We start from the raw sequence: 12,712 nt of genomic DNA on the forward strand, positions 1-12,712 counted from the left end.
AGGAGAGCAAAATGTATGTTCAAGTAGTCAACATGCTAGTCTGTTGTTGCTGTTTTCTTTTGTTTTTCCTTTCCTCATTCAATTATATGTGGGAAATGAATGTGTAAAAAGATAAAAGTGAAGACACTGTTTTCTCTTTAATGCTTGAATTTAGTCAGCATGCATCTTGATACTGCCCCCCCCTCACGTCCTCCGGCTGTTGAGCGATCACAACCTCATCCTCCTGTCATTCTATTTCCAAAGCACGCAAGCGTAGCTCCTCTTCTGAAAACTCTGGTTCATAGAGGTATGGTTCTGGATCTTGACTGTCTAAGAAGTAACCCTCTCTGTCTCTCACAAAATCAGCCATGTTCATCGCCATTCATGTACTGTATGAAAAATAGCCAGCTACTATTCACGCCGGTATGTTGACGGAAGTTGTGGGATTTCATGTGTTGCGTGATATCTCTGCGCCCAAGAAGCAGTGCTTCGCCTGTGCTTCCCCATAATATAGTCCCAAGTCAATATCTGCCTAGGAAATCGCCTAGTCTTAATCTGCATCGCTATATGTACTCGTTGTGAATACGCAGGCCACAAGAAGTAATTAGGTGTTTTTTTTTGGGATCACTTTTACTCTGGACATGCTAGCTGGCAACATAGCATTTATTCATTATGCTAAGCTAGCGCCGACCCTGCCAAACTAAAACAATGCATGCACTGAGACAAAAATGCATTTGCCCACATATCAAAATGTAGGAAAGATGATGAAGTTTGCCTTTTTTTTACTTGAGCACCTGCCCCGCAAAATGTCTGTGCACGGCCCTTGACTCAAGATAAACTTCTTGTTAAACCAAAATGGGTTCCTACGCTGACATTTTCATGGTTGGATGAGTGTCAGTTATGCTTGTGCTGAGCCACGGATACTTGTGTTAGTCAGCCTGGTAAGCATTCCTGTGGTTTGCGTGTTACCGTCGGCCTGTCCGGTTCCTCCAAACAGCGTTCCCAGCCCTCCAGCTCCTCTGGCACTACGTCGGCTGCTGCTCCTGCTCACTTCATCAAAATCATCCCTACAGCATGAGAATGTCGACAGAATGCCCTGTCTGAAGCGTTTGTTCATAAAACAGTAGACTATAGGATTGACGCAGGCAGAGGTGTAGGACAGCAAGTGGATGAAGGATATCGGCGCTCCCGAGAGGAGACGATCGGCCGAACGTCTGTCGAAGGCTCGCCAGGCGTTAACGACGAAGATCGGCGTCCAGCAGAGGAAGAACAGCCCAACGATCACCAGCAGCATGCGAATGACCCGTTTCTTGGCCATGAGGTTTGCTGTAGGGCTGTTGCTGCAAACCCTTCTCAGTTTGGATTTTGGGTTGCTTGAGCCAAGCGCCACGGGTTCGGCGCGCTTCCTCTTGGACGGCTGGAGGTAGCAGCCGTCGCTGTCTCCATTTTTCAGATTGGACGTGCCGTATTCTTTCTCTAGTGAGCAAAGTGAGGATGAAAGCGTGATTATGTGATTCAAGATAGAGCTGTTTTGTTTGTAATCATAAAGAAGCTTCTCCACTATCTCCGACTTATGCATATTTTCGCAGTTTGCATTTAGTGGTAGTCGCATATAACTTTCATGTTGGTCACAAAGCAGCCATTACCCAACATTCAACTTACTTTAAATAAAATAAATGAATAATGAATGTATGAATATATCCAGACAAAACAAATGACTGCCAAGACATCTAAAAGGAAAACAGTAGGGCTAATCAAGGTAAGTAATTATTTCTCATATTATTCATAATCACCCATTTTACAAAAATAGAAGTGAAAGAATAACGTTTTAGAGGAAAAATATTAATTCTCATTTTGTCTCATACGCTATGTTGCAACGCATATGATATTGGTCGGTCACGTGACAGGGACAACATGGCAGATGTAGTACATCTGATTTTCATTCATACTACTCATATTCATACTATATAGAATTTTTTTTTTGTAAAAGTTAATGCCATGTCGGAATTACCGTAAATACAAGGTTCCGACTTGTAAAATGCATTCACGCCCTCATAAAACTTGTAATTTGTAAACTCCAAATTTTCTGAAAGCTTGAAATTGTCCCACCTGAGCTCTGTACCTCCTGACCTCTGCAGATTCTTTTTGCCATTGATAGCTCTCATAACTACAGTAATGTCTCTTGCCGGTGAGGTGGTCACATACGCTCTAGCAGCATCCAAAGCATTTTTAATTTAGAATTAATTTACAATTAGTGTTTTTGAGCCATGGAGACCCTCTGGAACTTACTTTGGGCTTTTGAAAGAGGGGGTTTAGATTTATGGAGGTCTTTTAACATTTACAAGGTTAACATTCATTGTTTTTTTCTACAACATCAATTACGCACAGTCATACCTCAAACTAAATTTGAAGCAGCTGTTTCTAAATATAGTTGCTGACAACCGTTGAACTCCTTATGTTTTTAAGTATTTATATTTTTATATAACGTTTTTTCAACAAATATATAATGTCTTTCAAAGTAATGTTACTCACAGGTTTTTATTCTTTATTTTCATTCAGTGTATTTATTTTAATTATAAAAAAAAATCCTGAGGGAACCCATCGGGAATTACGCTGCCTTCAATGCACCTGGGAAACTCGTACCTCCAAGTTGGGCATTTGTTATTAACATTCAACACATTCATGCATGTGGCCAAAAAAAGAAATAATAATAATAATATATACCAATCAGGCATAACATTATGACAGGTGAAGTGAATAACACCGATTATCTCTTCATCACGGCACCTGTTAGTGGGTGTGATATATTAGCCAGCAAGTGAACATTTTGTCCTCAAAGTTGATGTGTTAGAGGCAGGAAAAATGGGCCAAATATGGCCAGACGACTTGGTCAGAGCATCTCCAAAACTACAGCTCTTGCGGGGTGTTCCCGGTCTGCAGCGGTCAGTATCTATCAAAAGTAGTCCAAGAAGGAACAGTGATGAAACGGTGATAGGGTCATGGATGGCCAAGGCTCATTGATGCACGTGGGGAGTGAAGGCTGGCCCGTGTGTGTCCGAAAAAACAGACAAGCTACTGTAGCTCAAATTGCTCAAGAAGTTAATGCTGGTTCTGATAGAAAGGTGTCAGAATACACAGTGCATCGCAGTTTGTTGCGTATGGGGCTGCATAGCCACAGATCAGTCAGGGTGCCCATGCTGACCCCTGTTCATCGCTGAAAGCGCCAAAAGTGGGCAAGTGAGCATCAGAGCTGGACCACAGAGCAATAGAAGAAGGTGGCCTGGTCTGATGAATCATGTTTTCTTTTACATCACATGGATGGCCGGGTGTGTGCGTCACTGAATGCACTATGGGAAGAAGGCAAGCCGGCGGAGACAGTGTGTTGCTTTGGGCAATGTTCTGCTGGGAAACCTTGAGACCTGCCATCCATGTGGATCTTACTTTGACACGTGCACCTACCTAAGCATTGTTGCAGACCATGTACACCCTTTCATGGAAACTGTATTCCCTGGTGACTGTGGTCTCTTTCAGCAGGATAATGTGCCCTGCCACAAAGCAAAAATTGTTCAGGAATGGTTTGAGGAGCACAACAACGAGTTTGAAGTGTTAACTTGGCCTCCAAAGTCCCCAGATCTCAATCCAATCGAGCATCTATGGGATGTGCTGAACATACAAGTCCGATCCATGGAGGCCCCACCTAGCAACTTACAGGACTTAAAGGATCTGCTGCTAACATCTTAGTACTAGATACCACAGCACACCTTCAGGGGTCTAGTGGAGTCCATGCCTCGATGGGTCAGGGCTGTTTGGGCAGCAAAACGGGGACCAACACAATATTGTTATCATAATGTCATAATGTTATGCCTCATCGGTATATATTGTGAATAAACCCAAAAAACTACATCTGAATTCAAAATGGTGAAAACATTATAGATCAGAGTCACATCAACATGCCCCTTACTATATCACAACTCGGCATCATCTACAATTCCAAATTTTGTAAATACAACTTCACTTGGTCACTCAGGTGCTCTGAACTCTTCTTTACGATATTTCTGATTCCAGAAGGGCACATTAGCCTTCTGGTTTGTTATACAAATGTACTTGAAGACTAAATAGCTCAATTTAAAAGGCTTTTAAACAATAATTACACATTTGAAATATTAAGGTCAGGAAATCTATGAATGTTTCCCATACCTTTGTTTGACTTCCTATTAGCCATTTCGAATCGGATTCCCCTGTAGAGTTCAAGTGAGGTGAGGCCATAAGCTGTCATCATTATGATCCCAGGCAAGAGAAAGAGTGTCAGCAACAGGAAAACATACCTTAGAGAGAGAGAGAGAGAGAGAGAGAGAGAGAGAGAGAGAGAGAGAGAGAGAGAGAGAGAGAGAGAGAGAGAGAGAAAGAGTCGGTTGACAGTAAGTATTTTTTAGCTGAAAAGTAACCTTTATACTGCAAATGCCAGGTAGCTTTCTAGGTTAACATTTACATGATAATTTACCCCAAAATTTAAATTGTTTACTCACCCTCATGTCATTCCAAACCTGAAACCTTTATTTATTTTGTTTTGGTCAAGTAGAATTTTTGAAGAACCTTGAAGCTCTTTTCCATACACTATTGTCTGACTTTTGCCTTGATGATAATTTTTTTACCTATTCCTCATGTTCAAGCATAAGCATTTTGAACTGCGAGTGGTGCTACACTTACTCCGTATGTTGAATCCGGAAGACGGCCCGCCGGAAGCTAGATATTTTGCTTTCTAATGTGTTAAATTTGGATGTTTTTCTTACAAAAATCCATAAATTCGCTTCAGAATGCCTTTATAAAACTCTGGAGCCGTGTGGATTACTTTTATAATGGATGGATGCACTTTTTTGGTCTTCAAATTTTGGGCTGCCATTCACTGCCATTATAAAGTTTGGAAAAGCTAGGACATTTTTAATATAACTCCGATTGTATTCATCTGAAAGAAGAATGTCATATACACCTAGGATGGCTTGAGGGTGAGTAAATCATGGGCTATTTTTCATTTTTGGGCGAACTAACCCTTTAAAGTAAGTATGATTTTATATACTCTAAAAAGTGGGCCAATTTACTCCCAAGTAGTATTAAAAATAGTACACTTACAAGTATACTACTTGTACATTGATATCAGTATGCTTTCTACATAAAGTGTACTTAATAAAACAAACTTAAAGTACACTAATGTTTGGTAAGGGTTGACAAATGGTCAGTATAAACTGTATGAAAAAGATTTTTGTAATTTATTTTGTATTCCACAGAAAAGACTGTCTATTTACAAAGTTAGCAAAGGCAATTTTCACCAACTCCACCCACCAATGCTCAGATGTTTTACCTTTAGTACAAACATTACAGTTTATTACTTCTATTTACACTTTGTGAGAATAGGATCTATCCCTATTTGCACTTATCCTAGTGCAAACAGTATCTACCACTATTTACACTCAATATAAATAACACTGAATATTTTTTTACACTTAGTGTAAATAACTGCTGCCGAAAACATAACAGCATACAGATTAGGAACAACATGACGATAAATTATGACAGAATTTTTACTTTTGGTACCTATCACCTTATCCTCAAAAAGAAAAACACACACAGTCCCAATAAATCTTACCAGGTCTGCATGACATCACTGGGCCAAACCAGGCGGCACATGTTGCCTGTGCTGTTGTTACTGCGCATGAAAGGCACCAGGGTGCTGCCTATCGGATAAGGCAGCATGAGCAGAAAGGACACGACCCAAGTGGCTGTGATGACTTTTGCAGCGTGGGACTTCGTCTGCCAGGTACGGGACTTAAAGGGGTTGCAGATGGCACTATACCGCTCCAGAGAGATGGCCACAAGGTTAAATGTGGATACGCTCACCGAAATACCTGTGTGTTTGGACACACAGAACTCAGTTGCACATACAGAAATAAATCTGGCCTTGTTAAAGTACTGATTCTCAGAAGGCTGATATATATGCTTCTATAAACAGCAGTAAACACCAAAATGGAAACAGACAGGAAAACTTCATAACAAACTAACTCTAAGCCCTGATAACAAAGGCATGAACTGTTAATGGCTTAACACCGCACCCTTTGCAACTAGTGAAACAGCAGTTAATTAGACAGCAATGTTAGCATACCCACGCGGTAATAACAACACGGCATGTAAATTAAGTCAGCTTTATCATGAACAAGTATTACAATATAGCACACAACAAACACATAAAACATGCTGATGCATCAAATACAGAGACAGTGGCATTGTCTCATTACTAAATTGTTTACATGGCACGTTTGCAACATCTGGACGTGTGCAACCAACTGGCTATAAATAGTTTTCAGAATTGTTGTACACAAAATTCAACAAGTCATAAATATTCATTCAAAATGGATAACTATATCTCAAGGCTGGACAAAAAACTCCTGCCGCTTCAATCGAGGCTTACAATATAATAAAATGCATTTTAGTTCTATTAGTGCAAGCTTCACAGTGTTCATGCTCTGTGCTTTTAGCCCCTTAATGAATAATAATGAATCTCTAAATCAACTTTTTTTATTAACCAAATGCAGAAAAAAAGAAGCTGGAACATTAAGCATTTCCTTTTAGGTGACCCTTTATACCCAGCAAAGCAATACACTGCAAAAATGCTTTTTCTTACTCAGTATTTTTGTCTTGTTTCCAGTCCAAATATCTAAAAAAATCTCAATCAAGATGGTTTTAACTAGATAAGCAAAATGACATAAAAATTGTTTTCTTGTTTTCTGGGGGGGGGGGGGGGGGGGGGGGGGGTGGGGGTGGGGGGTGGGGGTTGCTTAAAACAAGCAAAATTATCTGCAAATGGGGTAAGAAAAATAATCGTATTTCTGTTTGGGACAGAACAAAAAAAAACAATATTTCAAACAGAAACAAGATTATTTTTCTTACCCCATTGGCAGATAATTTTGCTTGTTTTAAGCAACAAAAAATTTGTTTATTTTATTTTCCAGAAAACATATCTTATGTAATTTTCCTTTTGTCATTCAGAGATGGGAAGTAACGAAGTACAAATACTTTGTTACTGTTCTTAAGTAGATTTTTCTGATATTTTTACTTTACCATTTATTTTTGTGTCGACTTTTTTTTTTTACTCCTTACATTTTAACACAAATATTGGTACTTTCTACTCCTTACATTTTTCGAAATTGGCACATTACTTCAGTTTCAAATAATTTCAGTGGAGTTAACGTTATTATTTTTCGCGTCATCAATATCGAATTCAACCGAATTCAATCTAATTGGATGGGAATATACGTTGCACTTGACGCACCACTACAAGACGACTCAACAGATTCAGCGGCATTCATTCACGGGAAATCATTGCGTGTTCAAAGTTTTAGGCCTATTGGCAGACATCCATTTAAAATGTAGGCAATGGCATATTTTTTCCATATAGGAGACCGGGGATGGTTGTAACACTTCCGATTTCTCCAATCAGGAACTAGTAACAAATCACCTGATTCACTTCACATATGCTCAGTTTAGTCCTTATTCCACATGTGATAAAGTAGATTCCTGTGGCAGACACAGCAGATGTTAGAGTGGAAAAAACAATTTCGATGTAAGAAAGTAACTTTTTTTACTTTGTTTATTTTTTTGCTATGGGAATTTCTGCTCTGTAGTTAAACTCATCAAAGTTAAATTATGTTTATTGTGTGTCTGTGTAGACATTTTTCATGCAAGTTGTTAGTGATAATGTTTTAGCTGTTAGCTAAGGTGAGCTACATGACTCTGGGTTAGTTGTAACAACAATTAAACGTTATAATCTACTCCAAGAAAATGTTGTTGAATTTATATATGTTTTATTTGATTTTCAGTATGCCTAGGTCTTGGAACATGTTAGAAGAGAAGGGATCAGGGGAACTTCCAAGAGTATACCACAGTGGAAACAGGGTCTTCTTCACTGAGGAACAAGAATAACAATTGTTCAATTGTTCAAGTTAAATGTATTATTGTCAATTACTATGACTGAGAGTGACACACACACAGACACTCACATCAGTTATATTGGAAAGTCAGTGCTGAATAAAAAGCTTTCAAAATCCATTTTTGTCATAATCCTTATTTCATTATGTTACATATCACCCCGGTGGTTATCATCATGTTACAACCCCAAATCAGAAAAAGTTGGGACAGTATGGAAAACACAAATAAAAACAAAAAGAATTGATTTCTAAATTTACTTTGACTTGTATTTCATTGCAGACAGTATGAACACAAAATATTTCATGTTTTGTCTGGTCAACTTCATGTCATTTGTAAATATGCATCCTTTCCTGTCATTCAGACCTGCAACACATTTCAAAAAAAGTTGGGACAGGAGCAATTTAGGGCTAGTAATGAGGTAAAATGGTTAAATAATGATGTGATTTGAAACAGGTGATGTAATTATGATTTGGTACAAAAGCAGCATCCAAGAAAGGTCTAATCCTTTAGGAGCAAAGATGGGCCGAGGATCGCCAGTTTGCCAACAAATACGTGAGAAAATTATTGAAATGTTTAAAAACAATGTTCCTCAAAGAAAGATAGGAAGAGATTTGGATATTTCACATTCAACAGTGCATAACATAATTAAAAGATTCAAGGAATCTGGAGGAATTTCAGTGCGTAAAGGACAAGGGCGCAAGCCTAAGCTGAACAACCGTGATCTCCGATCCCTCAGGCGGCACTGCATCAAGAATCGTCATTCATCTATAAGCGATATCACCACATGGGCTCAGGACTACTTTGGCAAACCTTTGTCAAGTACCACAATACGTAGTTACATCCACAAATGCCAGTTAAAACTGTACTGTGCCAAAAGGAAGCCCTATGTTAACAGTGTCCAGAAGCGCCGTCGACTTCTCTGGGCTCGAAGGCATCTGGGATGGACCATCACACAGTGGAAACGTGTACTGTGGTCAGATGAATCAGTATTTCAGGTATTTTTTTGGGAGGAATGGACGCCGTGTGCTCCGGACCAAAGAAGAAAAGGATCATCCAGACTGTTACCAGCAACAAGTCCAAAAGCCAGGGTCTGTCATGGTATGGGGTTGTGTCAGTGCCCTTGGCAAAGGTAACTTGCACTTCTGTGAAGGCACCATTAATGCTGAAAAGTACATAGAGATTTTGGAGCATAATATGCTGCCTTCAAGAAGACATCTTTTCCAGGGACGTCCATGCAAATTTCAACAAGACAATGCAAAACCACATTCTGCACACATTACAAAGTCCTGGCTGCGGAGGAAGAGGGTACGGGTACTTGACTGGCCTGCCTGCAGTCCCGACCTGTCTCCAATAGAGAATATGTGGCCATTTTGAAGCGCAAAATGCGACAACGAAGACCCCGTACTGTTGCCCACCTTAAGACTTGTTTGCAGGAAGAATGGGACAAAATTACATCTGAAACACTTCATCACTTGGTGTCTTCAGTCCCTAAACGTCTTTTAAGTGTTGTGAAAAGGAATGGCAACATTACAAAGTGGTAAATGCTTTACTGTCCCAACTTTTTTTTAAATGTGTTGCAGGTCTGAATGACAGGAAAGGATGCATATTTACAAATGGCATGAAGTTGACCAGACAAAACATGAAATATTTTATTTATTGTCTGCAATGAAATACAAGTCAAAGTAAATTTAGAAATCACTTCTTTTTTTTTTGATTTGCGTATTACATACACGCCCCCTCCGCTCATTTCAAATGCAAAGATGTCAACCAATCACAACAGTGGGCGTTTTTACTGAAGTTTCACAGCAGACACGCCTCTTGAAACAGTGCATTCAGCCACAGGGCAAACATCAGTATTGAAAAATGCCTTTTATTTCTAAATTATGACATTTTATGATGTAAAAATCATACTAACAATATAAGTACACCTCAGGAAACATAAAATAATAGAAAAATGCCATGCCATGGGACCTTTAAGTTTCTCAGCTTGCACTCTAGTAACCTTTGTGTGGTCCAGGTAGCTTTACATAAAAAAAGTTGTCATTCGCAAGGCTACTTTTACTTTTATACTTTAAGTAAATTTCCAAGCCTGTACTTTGTTACTTTTACTTGAGTAAAGAAGTTAAATCATTACTTCTACTTTTATCAGAGTATTTTTTAACACAAGTATCTGTACTTCTACTTGAGTACAAGAACTGAGTACTTTTGCCATCTCTGTTGTCATTCTAGATTTTAGATATTTGGACTGGAAACAAGACAAAAATACTAAGTAAGAATTTTTTTTTTTGCAATCTCATTTCACCGTTTTGGACCCGATATAGTCCGACTATGAGTAACCCAATTCTAACAAAAATAACCTTGACTTTGTTTACATGACAATTTTGAGAGAGAAAACCTTAATCACTTGGTATTAAACACCACTATCATCCCAATAAATAACAAAAAAAAAATATTCTTAAGAAATATAAGCTTTATTATTTGAGAAATATCCCATATTAATTTTAAATTGGAATGTATTTACTGGTATTTTGACAGAAGCTACTGAGAATTTTCACTTCAGATAGGCCTAACTGTTTACTTGTTAAACTTTCAGTTTAATAGTTTACATGCGATTGGCTATTCTATTAGCCTAAGTGAAGAACATTTAGAGAGAAAAAACCTAAAGCTCATGTTAAAGCTAAAACTTTAGCTTTTATGCTATTCCAAAAGTAAGTAGTAAATAATAGCCTAAGTAGGCTAAGTAAATAGTAGCGTACAACAGGACTAAAGGCTCCATGGGGTAAAAGGCTCCTTTGATTTTATTTTCCTCTAAACAAAAACTTGCTTCAGCAGTTTAAAGGCTAAAGGCACCATAATTAACATGATAATAAATAGTTAGCTGACATTTTTTATTTGTTGACATGACATTGTTCGATTCAGATGGTAAATATCATATATTAAGTTGGGCGTCCACCTTAGAAATAATCACCATATTTATAATGAAACCATCATATTTAAAAAATATATTAATCATATCATATAATAAAATATTATTTATTGTTACTACTGTAAATCTATATTAAATTATTATGGGATCTCCTTCAATGCTTTCAGAATCTTTACTTTTTTTTAATTATTTTGGTTATATATTTTTAAAATATATTTCTATATTAACATATCTTAATGACAGTAGATTTATTGAACAACAATTCATTATTTTTCAAAATAAACAGAAAATAGTGCAAACTTTGAACAATTATTAACTTAGACATTATTAAAAACACATTATTTAGCTAAAGTATTTGCATCAATACTGTATGCCTTTTGCCCCATGCTGGTGAGCATTTTCACCCGTGTGTGGGGTAATTACCCCCACCCCCCCATACATTTATAAGACTTTAAAACAAAATAAACAACTTTCATGATTTATTTTCACACAAAATCTGTTGCTCCATAAATGTTCAATACAAACATATACATATTTTTTTCTGTAATCATACTCTAAGGGAGTAATAAAAAAAAGGAATTTTTTCTTAAGGTTTAGCCCCGTTGTACCCTACGCTAAGTAATAGTTTAATAGTAAACCTACTATCTGCTTCAAGAAGCTGCAAAAACTGAAGTGTGAACTACAAATATCAAAATGACTCACCCATGAAGTACGTGGCCACTTTACAAATGCCACTGCCGAAGATGAAGTCCTTCATGAGGTTGGGGATGAGTGTGAAGGGCATGCAGAAGACACACAGCATCAGATCACTGACGGCCAGAGACAGCAGGAACAGGTTCGTGACCGTCCGCATGCGCCGGTTCCGCACCAGAACGGTGATGATGAGGCTGTTCCCTATGAAGCTCAGGAGGAAGATGAACACATACAGCACGATCCGCACAGTCTGGTTCATATCTGACAAACACACACGGGAAAAGAACGAGATGAGAATATCATAATTTACAAGTTTTAACAAGCTTTTGACTCTAGGCAAAGTCCAAGGCGAAACTTTGGCTCGTTCATAAATTTTCCAGTAGCCTACAAAATGCCTATGCTCTGATGCAAATATATAAAGGTAATGCAAGTAAATAACATATGAATAAATGTAAATAATAGGCCTATGATATATAGCCTGTATAAAAATGTAGCTGGTTATACTTTATTTTAAGGTGTCATTGTTAGCCTACAGTGTAATTATTTTAAGTAGCCTATTAATTAACTACATGTAGCTACTAGGGTTAGGGTAGGATTAGGGTTTGGTTGATGGTTAGTTGCATGTAATTATAATTTAGTAGCCTACATGTAACAAGGACACGGTAAAATAAAGTGTTAAAATATCTGTTTTACCTTTTGGTTCGAACGTGCTGTCACTGTCATTTTTGCACTCCGACAAATTCCCGATTCCCAATCCACATAATATTTTATAAATATCAGTGGAATTGATGAGCATATCTTGAATTGTAAATGTCTCCATGTTTGTTTGTTTTTTCCGATGACTTCCCGCTTTCCTTCACAATATAGATATTTATCTATCCAAATGAATGTATCTTCATCTCGAGGTAAAAGAACAGCAACATTTGTTCTGCCATAATGTCACAGTGCTGCACTCTACAGTAAAGCACATGGTTTTATCTTATATTCAAGACAAAACTGTATAAAGTTTTGAGATGTCAAAAGAAACAAAAAAAAAAAATGGATAAAGTAGCCTACATCCAGGACTATATTTAGTCAAGTCTTGCTCCTCATGAGTTGTGATGTGAAGTGTTGATCAGTGCTGCCGTCCACACAACC

At 37.9% G+C, this 12,712-nt stretch overlaps 1 protein-coding gene across 1 annotated transcript; it reads right to left on the reverse strand.

The window, feature by feature from the left end:
• Nucleotides 1-75: 75 nt before the first annotated feature.
• On the reverse strand, nucleotides 76-12,712 carry cckar (cholecystokinin A receptor). Its single transcript, XM_079811200.1, has 5 exons — nucleotides 12,269-12,712; nucleotides 11,585-11,836; nucleotides 5,621-5,879; nucleotides 4,177-4,304; nucleotides 76-1,455 (listed from the first exon to the last, which is right to left on the reverse strand). The coding sequence occupies exons 1-5, from the start codon at nucleotides 12,393-12,395 to the stop codon at nucleotides 878-880; spliced, it is 1,344 nt and encodes a 447-aa protein (XP_079667326.1). The 5' UTR covers nucleotides 12,396-12,712; the 3' UTR covers nucleotides 76-877.

Source organism: Gobio gobio, assembly GCF_949357685.1.
Source record: "Gobio gobio genome assembly, chromosome: 2".
Taxonomy (NCBI): Eukaryota; Metazoa; Chordata; class Actinopteri; order Cypriniformes; family Gobionidae; genus Gobio; species Gobio gobio.